This window comes from Cololabis saira, chromosome 12 (genome assembly GCF_033807715.1).
Source record: "Cololabis saira isolate AMF1-May2022 chromosome 12, fColSai1.1, whole genome shotgun sequence".
NCBI lineage: Eukaryota > Metazoa > Chordata > Actinopteri > Beloniformes > Belonidae > Cololabis > Cololabis saira.
Window position 1 is genome coordinate 25,662,454 of NC_084598.1, and position 14,675 is coordinate 25,677,128.

At 38.3% G+C, this 14,675-nt stretch overlaps 1 protein-coding gene across 1 annotated transcript; it reads left to right on the plus strand.

The window, feature by feature from the left end:
- Positions 1 to 10,871: 10,871 nt before the first annotated feature.
- Positions 10,872 to 14,272, plus strand: tmem9 (transmembrane protein 9). The gene is made up of 6 exons (XM_061736175.1): positions 10,872 to 11,007; positions 11,091 to 11,218; positions 12,422 to 12,513; positions 12,646 to 12,754; positions 13,095 to 13,226; positions 13,323 to 14,272. The coding sequence occupies exons 2-6, from the start codon at positions 11,138 to 11,140 to the stop codon at positions 13,461 to 13,463; spliced, it is 555 nt and encodes a 184-aa protein (XP_061592159.1). The 5' UTR covers positions 10,872 to 11,007; positions 11,091 to 11,137; the 3' UTR covers positions 13,464 to 14,272.
- Positions 14,273 to 14,675: the final 403 nt, after the last annotated feature.

A 14,675-nucleotide genomic window follows, 5' to 3' on the forward strand; every position in this document is an offset into this window, starting at 1 on the left:
TCAGGTATCAGAGATGGAGTTCTTTGTGTAAATGCAGCTTGAATAATTCATACTGGGTTGTCAGAGCGAGAGAAGGGGCATTTTAGAAATCAGCTCGCTATGCCCCTGACCATGAATAATTGATCTGAACTGATTAAAGTTTGCCGTGATTACCCCTCACCTCCCCAAAAGATTAAGCGCCACACCTGTGTTTGCTGTCTCTTTAGTAAATCCTCTCTTTTTTCTGTCCTTTCACTCAGACGTGTTTCAGTGAACCACATATGGTCACACTGAGTGTGATGGAATGTGTCACACTTTAGTATTTTTGCTGCCTCTTACTGTAGGGTGGCTTTCCCTTTTCTTCTTTTTGGGAATTCATATGTGTCCTCAAGCAAAACTTGGTTCATTTCATGATCTCTCTATGCAAAGAAAATCATATTGTAGAACCGCTCTCCAAGTCCCTAATGTAAAAATGCAATTAACCTACTCCAACTATGATTTTTTTTTTTTTTTATTGATTAGCTTTTCTTATAATCCTGAAAAGCACATCTTTCCTCCTTCACTCACCTTAGGCTGTGAATCCTTCGAAAGCCAAGAAGACCCTGTCTCAAAAGCGAGTGTCATTTCAAAAGGCATGCTTTCTAATACCCTGTAACACTTAAAGACAATATATTCCAACCAGATTCACCCTCAGCAACCAGACTGCACTTTTTATACATCTGCATTTCAGGCAACACATATCCATTCAGACAAAAAGCCGATTAATGTTACATTTCGATTGCTTTTGCTTCCCTTAGCCTTCGAAGTCCAACTAAGGATGCCACTTTGATCTCTGTTCCAGAGCCAGAGAAAGAAATGTGTGACAGAGTGCAACTTAAAGGAGTGGAGAAGCAGGGAACAAGAGGGAGTGTGAGGGAGTGACAGCTAATGACAGTAGCTACAAGCTGTGACCTTTAGAGCAACCACACAAGCATGACAAACCAGGCTCAAGGTGACAGAGAAACTGGTGAATTTGAGAGAGGATATTAAGGATCACAAAACTCTCTGTGTTTGTCGTTTAGCAGTCATGATACATCAGTGATAATGGAGATTATAGCTACAAAGGTTATCAATAACTCTTTCATTTTAGACAAAAGATCATGTTAAATGTTATAATAAAAGCTAAGGTCAACAGTGCACATAAGCTGCTTCACATTACAGCTCATAATATACACACAAGCACTCATATTTTTAGTTCATTTGTTTACCATCCTGAAAGGTACAGTGCAGAAAAAGCTTTGTCTTAAGTTCTCACGACTTCCAAACATCTTATGAGCGGTTTGGTTACTCAAATCAAAGACTTAGATCTTTTTCAAACTGCCCTTCAACACTGTTGGCTCCTGACTCCATTCCCACCAGGGATTCTGCGTGGACCATGTGGCTTTTCTCTGGGTGCTCCGGCTTAGACCCACAGGCCAAAATCATGCACATTAAAGTGAGTGTGTGAGGTTTTTGGTCTATATATGAGTGCGATGGACTAGCATCTGGTCCTGGGTGTACCAATGCCTTTCACCTGAAGAAAAATAAGAATGGGCATAAGAATAAGCAACTATAGAAAATGGACAGACACCATCACAGTGGATATGAAGCAAAACAAAAAAAATATGAGAACCTAGTGTAGATTTTCCAACCTGATCTCACAAAAATCTGTGAAATTAATATTAATATAAATTATAAAATTAGGTTGTAAATTAGGTTGTAACTACTTGTAACTACAAAACTGTAGGTTGTGTTTTGTGCTAAATATAAGAAATTCACATCAGTTATGCCACCTCCGTCGTCATGGCAACAGCAAACCACACGGTTAAATACTCAAATTTACGTTAAATACTATAAAACACGGTTAAATACTCGCTGTCAAAATACTGTTAAAACATCATCAAAACACCATTAAAACATCAATAAAACACTGTTAAAACAGCGTTAAAAACCTGCTTTTACAAACTGACAGTAACAAACAGTAACTTGTGCAGCAACACGGTTACAAAAACTCATAACTAAGCCACTATAATAAATAATAATATATAAATAATATAATATAATAATAATTTAATAATCCGTGTATATATCACGACAACAAATCCCAATTGACTTCGCCTAGGTACAATATCCGTGGTGCTCACACGGAATTTTACCACAATATTGGTAAGAGGTCGTGGGCATTTCACGGATTTTTGTGAGATCAGGTTGAGATTTTCAGTTTAAGTCAAGTTAAGAGGTTTCTCCAAAATTAGGCTTGAAACATTTAGGAATAACTTTTTAACAAAATACCTCCATGTTCAAGGTCTTGGAATTATTTTGTCAAATGACAAGACATTAACTTCAAAATAAATGAAGCAAATAAATGTGCAGGGTTGATATCAGGTAGCGTTGACAGCTAGCCACTGTTTGAGTTACCACTAACAAGTCCAAGAGATCTCAGTGAAAGTGGAGAAGGCTTCATTAAGCTGAAATCCAACAAAGGTCTATAAGAATGAGAGCAAATATCAAATAAACTAAAAAAAAAGAAAAAAGAAATAATTTGTGAGCTCAAATACATCAAAAGAGCTTTGAGACTGTGGAAGATAATTGAAGCAAATCTTTTTTTTCTACTGCAGAAATACTGCTTTACAACATCAGAAGAAGTCAAGAATACTCTCAAGAAGGTAAGCACATCATTATTGTCAAAATCTAGGGTCAAGAGATGTTTTCATTAATGTAAACAGAGATTTGACAAAGAGACATACCACGTTAGTAGTTTTCAAGAGCATGAAAGATAGATTAGACTCTTCTAGAAAACATATGGAAAAAATGATGATGAGAATGATGAGAAAATTAAAAATGTGGAGGGGGAAAGGAACAGTTCATGATCCGAAACATGGTGGAGGCCGTGTTAAGGTATGGGCATGTGTGGCTTTGACTCGACCAGGCTTAATGGGGTTTATGGATTAATTGACTGCTGGAGTATCAAGATAAAATTCTGAGATGTCTGGGACTATACTGTCTTCTTGCATTCACCTAAATGCTTCAAAACGGACAGGATGACACTCCACAGTGCAAATGGATGATCTCAAATACATTTGTATTTACAATTATTTGAAATACAATGCAGTCCCTAAAAAGGTAGGTACTTTGCTTAAAAATGATTTTAATTGTGAATGCTATATATTTTTTTTAAAACCTCTCAAATTAAAGCAGAAACATCTGATTATGTCTGAATTATTTTGTTTCAAACCCACTGTGGTGGTGTACAAAAGCAAAAGCATAAAACTGTCCAAGAACCTCTGGAAATATTGAACATAACTGAAGAGTTGCCAAGTAACCTAATGAGTTATGAAAGGATGCATCGTGTATTTTTATGTGAACGTTGTCAAACTTTTCGAATCTTTTGTTGCTCCTGTCCATTTTTTGTCAGTGTGTCGCTAACATTAGAACCAAAACAATATTTTGCTTTTTTTTCTGAAAAATGTTATAATTTTCAGCATTTGATGAGTAATTTTGAACTGTGTGTGATTTTAAAAAGGCCTTACATTATTTTCGATGATTGCATTCTCTCTTAAGTTTACGTGGCCTCCATTTTTTTGGAAAACAGGCATTTGTGTACCGGTAAATGTAACAACACTGATATTTGCTATAGATTTCCTTTTTGTCAGATATATTTTTGTTTAGTGCGTGAAAGTACATGTGCGTGAAAGTCTGTGTCACGCTGGAAGTCTAACTAAACTTTTGCACTGAAAGACAACCAAATGGTTATCTGTATTATATGTATTATGTATGTTGTATGTAACTGTTTTGTACTGCGTTGTATGTTTTTTGTTGGACCCCCTCGAAAACGAGATGATTCATCTCAATGCGCTATCCATTAATAAATTTACTATTTGAATTTTAACAGGCTTAAAATGCGAAAGCTAAGACAATGACTGTAAAAAGTACTACAATTAGGATGAACAAAACGCCTTGATTTAGCTGGACGAAGAAATCACTGCACTCTGTTTGAACACATGTTCCATAAGTCCCATGCAGCCCATGAAGCTCCCACTGAAAGCCCACTGATCTAAACAATTTGGAAATGGGAGTAGAGAATAAGGACTGGGTGGATATATCCAGTTTAACTCCCCAGTGGAGGTTCTCGAGTGGCTGGGTGCTCTGTCGGTTCTGTCAGTCCTGAGCAAACACCCTATCCTAAAAAGGAAGAAGTAAGGAAAAAAAACAACAGTAACAAAAAAAAAACAAAAAAAAAACTCCCAGATAGCATCACACACGGCTGGCCAGGGTCTCAGCAGCAGTCCTCCTCTCTGCTCTCCCTTCTGCAGAGCCTTCATACGAGATGGGAGGAATACTAAGAGAGCAAGCATAGATTTTCTGCGGGGGGGTTTGGGGGGATGGGGGTGGAGGGAGAGAGCAAAGGCTGTTGGAGGGTGGTGGGCTTGACTGCCCACATCAAACTCCCCTCCCTTTCTCTCACCCTTCTCCTTCTCCCCTCCTATTCTTCTCATCTGCTTGGCTCTGGAGAGACCCTCTGTTTGTCAGCCAGGCAGTGGAGCGTCTCCCCCTAACCCCACCTCCTCCCATTTCTGTCTTTTCCTTTTTCCTTCTCAGTTTCTAGGTCTTTCTCTAAACCTCCACATCTCTCTTGCTCTGCTTCTTTTCGTCTCTTCACAAACGTTGTTTTCTGTTTCCCTCAGGTCTAGTCAACAGCCCCTGTCGTTTTCCTTTATTAGAGAGCCGTCTGATGGATTCAATAAAGACCAGAGACAAACTGGTCAAACATGACAACAGGGCTTCTCGGCATGGTGGGTTAACTTTGTTCTATCTTTAGGTGCAAAACAGAGGGGGAGGCAGAGAGAAGGAAAGAAATTCTTTCAGTCAGGGAAGTTAATAAAATTCACTCAGTTACTGAAAGAAACATGCCGCACTGCCTGTTAGTTCAGCCGTTGCAGCGTGGAAACCTGTCGCAAACAGGCCACAGAGTACAAGAAGTGTAATTTAAAGAGGAACTCATCGTCTCATATCAGATACTGTTTTCATGTTTCAGGATTATTATTGTTCATATAAAAATAGCTAAAGAAAAAATAAATAAATAAATAAATAAATATATGTATATATATATATATATATATATATATATATATATATATATATATATATATATATATATATATATATATATATATATATATATATATATATGTATATCTGCAATCCAAAGATTCAGTCATTAAAAGATGGAAAGCCAAACCTTTAAATTGAGCCTATAAATTAACTTGTCTTTTCCTTCTGTCCTTACCACTCCACTTCTGTCCCCTCTTCTTTTCCTTCTCTCTGTTTCAGCATCAATCAGCTCAAGCTTGCTTCACATGTGTGCTGAGATTAGAGAGACAACGTGGAGCTCTATTGATTTCTGGTGCAGTGAGATGACAAATTTGGTCCCATATAACCCCGTTTACATCCAATTCATAGCGGGCCACCGTAAAATAAGGAATCAGATAGAAAAATGTAATGTTGTTTCCTATCATCCCATCATACAGCATGTTCAGACAGTTTTATTCATTATTGGCGATGTCGGATAGATAGTTTTGTTTAGATTTGTGTTTGCTAAAATGCCATGGGCAGTCCATCGGGGCCCGCCGCTGAGCTGCCACGTCAGATTCTAGCAAATGCCAGAACAGAGGAAGCTGAGTCGTACTGGCATTTGGTGAAGGTGGCTCCTGCGGACGAAATCCATCATGCCTGCAGATGTGGCCCGCAGCTGGGTCAGGTGGATCACAGACTGCCACAACAAGGGAATTGCTGGAGATGGAGAAAAGGAGTGACACCGACTACTGTAGCTCACAGTGACGCAAAGACACCCCACTAAGTGAAAACTTGCTCTTAAAGACCCCCGTTTCCTTACACCTGTCAATAAAAGTATGTTTTTTTTTGTAATGACAGCATTTTCTAACCTGACTTTATTTCATCAGACAAATCCCTAAATCTGGAAAACGAAACTTCTGAACGGCTTCAACTTAAGCTCTGAGGCAGCTGACACATGAAGTGTCACAGGATTTCCACATGGCTCCCGCTTGTTGAAACAGACATGACAGATGTGTGTTCTGTTTTGCTCGCCGACCTGATTAGGCAGATGTCCAACACCTCTATCCTTAAGCATTCTATGCATCACTGAACGTATAAATCAGACTTGGATTTGGAGTCACTCAGATGTGGTCATTAATGGCTGACATCTGTTGACTGGCCTGCCAGGCCTTGTTAGACATACCTGAAACTTTTCTGAGGCCAAAGCCCATTGAATCCTTTAAACCAAAAGCAAACTTCCTCCCTCCCTTGAAGCTATTTGTCCACCTTTCAATTCACGTCACCTTTAGCTTCTTGCTATTGTTTTCAGCTTGTCTGAGTCCTTGTCTCCTTTGAATTATATATGTGGATTTACGGCAGCCTGCTAATATTTTCTACCCAACACACATGGCATGTGTGCCTTATTGAATTTTCCTCACATCTCTCTCTGAACATCTTGGTCAACATCAAAAAACACACATTACAGTGGGCAAGAGTTCAGATGAGAGCCACCGCAGTTCAAGCATCATGTCCCCCCCACCCCCCCTCATCTTCAGGGGTTCGGGCTTCTCTGCAGCTGTACAGAAGGGAAAGAATACTGAGTGAGGGTGGAGGGTGGGAGCAGGACGGCTTTTCTTCCTGCGTTTCTGTCCGTCATGTGTCATGGCCGCTCTTGGTTTTCATGTTCTGTCTGGCTGAGTCTCCTGCTCCAGCAGTCTCTGTTTCCGTGCTGAAACTCTGCGTCCCTCCGAGGCAGGAGACGCTCCCCCCCTCTCTCTCTCTCTCTCTCTCTCTCGCTCTCTCCTGCATCCATTTCAGCTCAGCTCAGTGTAGCTTGGCACGGCTCTCACCTTGCTGACACGAGCTCCTCAGCAGACACCTTCCCCCTCCCTGAACGGGCTCAGCTGGCTGATGGGCAGCTGTCCGTATGGATAAAGCAGAACAGGACACACATTGTACTCTTTGTCACCAACACCACTGTTCTCACAGCTATCGCATCCACTCTAGTTTGTAGCAGTGAAAAATAAACATTTAAACTAATATTTGTTAATGTTTTTCACCCTTCTTTTACTTAAGGGTGTTAAAAGTAAACAATGTTTGCAGTAATTTAAACGCCAGCAGCTCAAGTGACTTCATTTTTTGAGCCTAATACAGAGGATTGACTCAAGCACTTGAGAAGTAGTCCTTGTTTGATTACCATGGGAAGGGAAAATTCAGTCACAGGGGCCCAAAACAAGCCAGTGGCTGATGAAGACAAATGTACAAACACATGTTGGCAGAATTGCTTTTTGGTTGAGCGTGATCGGCTACGCTCAGGAGGGCAGAAGCGGGAGCTGTGATTTATAGTTGTGTGCTGTCCCTGGACCACCACTGTCTGCTGCCTCCCACCACTGTAATTACCATGTGTGTCTATTAGAATAGTCCTGCTGCCCACAATGCATCACATCAGCTGAGAGGTGATGGCGGTGGTGTAGGTGGTGGTCGTGGGGTTTGGAGGGGTCGGGGAAGGGGAAAGAGGGGAATCAACCCCCTCAAGATGGTCTTGTTATTCAAACAGTGTTCTCTCCAAAAGCATGATACAGAAGAAGTGTTGAGAGACATTGCAGATGAACACATAAAGGTCAAAAAGAAACATGCAGAAAGGTTGGGTGTTTTGAAAACTTTAAAGTCAAAATGCAAACTGGTATCATTCCTTATCAGCTCATGAATGGGATTTTTTTCTTTTTTTAATCAAAAAACCTCTTCCGAAGAGCATTTATGTTCAGTCATATTGAGATGCTCAGGCCCTTTGAGTTCACTGCTAGAATTATAGTTTATAATATCATTTAAGCCATGTCAAATTCAATGTGAAGTGTTTCTGTGTTTACCTGTGGATATCACAACATTATCATTATTGTTTTATGTTACACATTCAACATGTTATGCTTTGAGTATGAGGTTTGTTATGAGTCAGTTTGCTTTACCTTGGGCCTTATAGCATCTCCTAGTGGGCAAACCGCCGGACTGTTTTCAGGTCCTTGGACAATGAATGATTTGAATTACGGGATTCGGTCAATACCCTGTGGTACCTTGACAAATGAGAGAAGTTGACACCAAGTGATGTTGTTTATGAGGTGGGTTTTTGCTGCAGTGTTTGCATTATGGATCATTTTCCCCTCCCTGTTTCATAGTCAGGATGTGTGCAGAGTCCACCAGACCTTGTCAGAAAATTTCTGTCTGTATCCTTCCAGTTTTTGTTAAGAACTATTAAACTACTCCACATAAGGTAAGCAGATGTCTTTATCTTTTTCTTGAAGCAAAGAAAAAAAAAAAACCTTTTACGTATTCTTGAGAACTCAGAACCAAACAGGAGACCTGGCATTGAGCCCTGGTCAGTGTTGTTTTTGCTATAATTGGCCCGACTGTGTAAAAGGGAGTTTTGCATCATGGAGCAGAGAGAACTTAGGGGCTTTTGATGACAGAGGTGAGAAAATGAAATTTACTTTAGAAAGAGAGAACACACTCATCACCAACTGAAGAAAGTTGATGAGCACATTTTGATACACAAATCAGTGATTAAACAAAACAGACTACTCAGCAGCTTCATATTTGGCTAATGCGTTATTTCATAAGGAACAAAAACACATCCAAAGCATCTGTGACTCCTTTCATTCAAACAATATAATGAATTAACCAAAATTAGCAAATAAAAACAGCAAATATGTGGTTTCTTCTGAGTTTCTCTGAAAATGATATGAACAACAAATAGAACTCACAAATTATTCTACTAAAAAACAAAAAAGCTCAAGATGCAAATAAACATGAATATTTTAGCCATACTATCAGTAAAATGACTTAAATATTAAAAAAACTGATTTACCTTTAAAATACTAACATTTCAGAAGAGGCCAGAATAATCTTTTATCATATCAGATCAGATCAGATCGGGTCAGGTAAGGTCAGATCAGATCAGATTAGATCATAGTCGCCAAAACTAACCAATTATTCTATCCTTTATTTTGTCAGTGCAAACAACAATACCTAAGGTGATATTTAAAAAACTCCTCTTCCAAAACTATGCTCACATAAAACATTTGGTGAAAAAAACCTTTCAACAAATTTATACATCAATATTTTCTGATTGTTAAAATAAATTGGCTCTAATAAGGATTTTTTGAAAGTTGTTAATATGAAAGTTTTTAAAGTCTTCCATCATTCAACTTTTTTTTTTTTTTAATTTCTCCTAAAATAGTTGAAGAAAATGTACATGGCAAGTTTCTTATAAAGGTAAGTTAATCTGCTTTGCATCATTTGTAACAGGATTTTTTTTCAAAAGAAAAGAAAATAATTAAATAAAATAGTTATTGGAAGATTTTTACAATGATTTTATTTTTTTGAGATCACATAAATGATCGGGGGTTTATGGAGGCTGGTGTTGTTCACACTGATATCATAGCTCATTAGAGAAATAACCATGGTCTCGTTTCACCTGATCTACAGTATGTGACCATAGGTTCATATGGTTAAGTTTGACTTTGACTCATCGATTTTCATGGCTTATTAAAGGTATGAGTATCTTATAACACAGACAAACGTAAAAGTAGGATTACCTGGAAATGGAGGTATTGATCGGATTAGGACGTTGAGCCTTACATTTCAAATTCCAGAAGAGAGCCAGGAAGCAGTGTTGACTGTCACATAGGGGAAAATATTCAGATGTTCAGAAAATGTTGAGATATTAAGTTGCATATTCCTTCTTAATATTATAGTATTATAATTGTTACTTTTACAGATAATGTACATGATCCAGATGACATAACCTAATGTATCATACCACAGAGCTATTGATAATTACAGTAATCATTAACATCTTGGCAGTGCTCTAACATTATCGCCCACTGAGCTTTAGTTCCTGTGACCCTGCACAGGATTAAACGAGTATAGAAAATGGATGGGTGGATGTATGAGATTTAGTTGTTCAAATAGCCTATTGATGAGTTAAGCATTCGGTTATCAGCAGTTTTGTAATGTGTGCAGTCTCAGAGACCCTCCACTTCCATACTTTCAACAATGTATTAAACATATGAAGTATTAATAGAAAGCTAACCAATGGTTATTCACAAGAAGCTGCAATGTTTACATGTTGAAGAAGGTCATCGTATTTTAGTCCTCTGTACAAAAGATATAAAAGGTTGAAACAAAAAACCTAAATGGTAAATAATTGTGTTTTAAATACTAAAACGAAACGCAATGAGTAGATTGTTTATTTAACATAATGTTGAATCAAATCATTTCAAAATGTTAGCCTGTTGCTCCGAAAGTATCATGATAGTCATAAATTAGTGATATATCAAAAATAAAGGTTTGCTGCAGAAATATAGGAAGACAAATTTTCAACCTGAAAATCTATGATCAATTAATGACAAGTGCTGCTATAAGTTAATTAATTCTTTTAAAAAAAGGCTGCAATATTGATGGTTTTTTTTGTTTGTTTGTTTGTTTGATTTCTTTGTTTGCCTTTTTGTTTTGTTTATTTGGTTGTTTGTTTTGTTTTGGGGTTTTTTATTCTAATGGTCAGGCCAAACTGTGTATTTTGCCTACAAACAAACCAATAGATTTGTAAACCAAACCTAGACTTCGTACCTACTACATTAATAAGTCATATTTAGTAAAAAAAAAAAAAAAACAATAAGATGATAATTTGTAAAATATTCTATGTTATTTATGACTCTGGATTTTAAGCGTAGAGAAGAAAATGGTGCAATGTTGACCAGCAAAGAGCCGCAGTTATGGAGACGTGTTGGTGTATTGCTGTATTTGTCCAGCAGGGGGCGCTGTGGCTCCTTCAGGGGGGTCAGTGACGTCAATCCGGAATCAGGAAGGACAAAGTCAATTAGCTGCTTTTGGTAAATGCGTGATAAAGGTGTCGTTGTATCCTGGATGTTCAGCATCAACACTTTATTCAGCTTCTGTTACAACGTAAGTCAACTGAAGGCTGAAGTGTTTATTTCCAGCGTCTCCTACTGCTTTATGCCGTTGATCTCTGTGCTTGTTTTTGACAGATCTCGATGGTCACAGATCTGCAGATCTGCAGCTTCTCTCTCTCGAAATGTCGTCTGGCTGGATCTTCTTTGTAGCTGCAACAGTAACAATCTTTCTGCTGGATGCTGCTGATTTAGCACAGGCTAAGGTAAAAACAACTGTTGTGGTTTGTCTTGCAGGAAACGTGTAGTGATCCATTTATCTAAACAAAGTGTGTTCGTCTGCTATTTTTCCAAAGGACATATAAACTGCGTAGACACGATTTGGGAAATTAAATCAACAAATAACCCTTGAGTTGTTTGCTTTTATTTGTTACTTTTTCGTAGTAACTTTAAAATGACTTATTGTCCAGGCACAATCTAAACAAATACACCAGCATCTGTCAGATGAAACACAATATTTCGTATGTGAGATTCAGTTGCAGTGGTGTTGGTCAGGGCCACCATTTAAAACACTTCCTTTATCTAGGTTAAACATCTTTTGACCCACACTTAGAAAGTTATGATCTCTAAACATGCCCGGCAACAAGACATGAGCAGAAGATGTAATAAGTGCTGTAAATGATGTTGTGTGGACTCTACTGAGGTTGTCTACCCCCAACATACATATTAAAAGGGAGTATGGGATCCCTATTAAAACCTCCAAATTAGTTTTATGGGGGGGACATGATGAGGCCTCTGTAACAATAGTACCTCTATTGTTTCTGTAAGCTGACAATAGTACATATTCTATAGTACAATATAGTACATAGTCTGTGACACTACTTATGCAGGCAGTACATGTAAAAGTAACAATCAAGTAAATGCCAGGACCCAAGGGTTCCTAACTGAGTGACACGTTCTTATGCCAATCAACTTAGCTCATAATGAACCATGTTGCCATCTTAAGTGATGCATGTACACGTTAAGATGAGTGTGTCTGTGTAACAGCTCTTACAGTCTGTTGCAGTGACCTTTGAGCTCAACACTCTCTGGCTCACCAGCTGTTCACTTCTAAACCATTTCCAGTAGGCATTAACCTCTGAATAGTGAGAACACCCACAAGAATTTGTGTATGGGAGAATGTCTGACCCAGTGTCTCAGCAAATCCCTCGAATCCTCATGGCTATGTATTATTCCTGCTTCCAAGCTCACCAAAGCTCCCGTTGTTTGTGAAATTATTCACTTCACCTGCAAGTTGCTCAGTATTTTATTTCTCTGATCTGCATTTCCATTTATTGGTTATTGGTGGACATGCTAGGGATAATGCTGCAGTGGGGGAAAAAAAAAAAAAAAAGACTGGTTGAGGATTATTAAGAAAAGAGTTGGATAATCTTGGACACACTGTGAACCACTTTTCCTGGCTTTTACAGAACTTTGAGGATGTTCGCTGCAAGTGCATCTGCCCACCATACAGAAATAACACTGGCCACATCTATAATAAGAATGTCACCCAGAAAGATTGGTAAGAGAAAAATGTACTTACACTGTCAGTCACAACGCTTACAGGATATCCTCCAATTTTGAGAACATTATTTGTTTTTTGTCTTTTTTTTTTCTTACTTGCTGCTGTGTCAATTTGTGTTTTTATTTCCAGTAATTGCCTCCATGTAGTGGAGCCCATGCCAGTTCCTGGCCATGACGTAGAGGCTTACTGTCTGTTGTGTGAGTGCAAGTATGAGGAGCGAAGCAGCAACACCATCAAGGTACTGATGGTTTTCATGTGTATGACATTTCAAGGTACTGATGCTTGACTGTATAGCACTGCCAGTCTTTGAACTTGAAAGACCTTTTTGGTTGTTTACCACATAAATGCCCTTAGTCCTCTCAGTTTGTTTGCGTGATTAAAAGAAAAATACATTCTGAGAAGTATTAGTGACCGCTGAGAGCGGTACTGGCTAAAAGCTAATAAATAGCATATTGCTTATGATAATGCCGTAAGAAATAATTAATTTGTATTTACTAATTTCAGCTGAAAGTTGGGTTGTTGGAAGATGGCTCTGGAAAGGTAACTTGAAATTATGTTGCCGTTTCCAAATTTTACAGATAACGATCATCATTTACCTGTCCGTCGTGGGCGCACTGCTGCTCTACATGCTGTTCCTGCTGCTCGTTGATCCTCTCATCCGCAAACATGACCTCTACACTCAGCCTCTGCACAATGAGGAAGATGCTGAGGTAAGAGCACAACATACATACAACCGATGCAATTATAGTAAAAAGTGAGGATTTGAATAGAGAATACACTGGTTGGTTTGTCATGTGTGTCCTCAGGAGATGCGTCCACCGGCAGACGCCGGGCAGCCCAGAGGAAGTACAGTGCTGGAGCGGGTCGAGGGTGCACAGCAGCGCTGGAAAAAACAGGTCCAAGAGCAGCGCAAGACTGTTTTTGACCGGCACAAGATGCTAAGCTAAATGTTGATGGTTGAACATGAACCAGGTTTAGTGTAGGTTACCACCCTGGACTCAGTGCATTTCACTGTCACCAACTGCACTTCTATCAACCTGTCACTGCTACACACTGCAACCACAGGATTACTAGTTTATCATCAAGAAACATTTACAAACACTGATTTAACAAGCTGAAAACTTCATTTTCAAACTAATTTTGTTCGATGTGACATAAGTTAAAATGGAGTTGTGTTTAAAAAAAGAAAAGCATGCTTTGCACACTCTTAATGAGTAAGAATACTCTCAATCATGTTCAGCAGTTTGCAATGCAGCAGCAGCCTTGGAATTTTTCTTGGACCATTTCTTGGTGGTTGTCAATCACTTTTTGTTTTGTTTTTTAATATTTGTATATATTGATAAGTTTTTCTTGTGCTTTTTAAAGTCATAAATTTACCTGACAGAGGGTATGCTGGCATGACGATGCTGGGTTAATTTAAACTTCATTGTTCATGAAGTTATAATTTGATAATTTAGTATTTTTCTATTGATTGCCATCTAATTTGGGGCATTTTCAGTGATGTTTGCACTATTGATTGTTTATTTTGGGCTTTGCCTTTAATGCTAATTTCATTCTCAACCTGGGCCTTTTTCCTACTCTCCATGTAGGAAAATGTGTTTCAATAAATCCAAGGTAGGAGTTTCCTTAATATTGCCAAGAAATAGCTTTCAAAATGTGACAGATGGGACATCTGCCAGGAAATATGGGTAGATGTCATCTTTGAAAGTATGTATGAAATCATATTTCATAAATAAACCATTTGCTTTGAAAATTATTTTTTTGAGGTACACATTTCTGTTCTTCACATCGTAGCACAACTCGCTGTAATATACTGACCATGCAAAGAGAGAAATGGAGAACAGGACATTTAGCAGGACTTAAAACATTCCTTATTCGAGTTAAATCTTAGTTTGAGTTCCATGTAGTAGAACTGGTATGTGTCATGTCTCAACTAGTTCATCTGTCATTTATTTTCTATAAAGGTTTATTGATTTGCTGCTGATATTATTTTTTTAATTGCAGGCACTTTGCCACATTTAAAAAAAAAAAACCTCTTAATGCTTGACCCTTACAATAAAGGGATTCAGTTGTTCTGATATGATGCATTGGATATTTTGTTGGCATAGTTTTGCTAGAAGTGGCATGCTCTGTCCTTTGCAGTCATCCATAACTTTAAA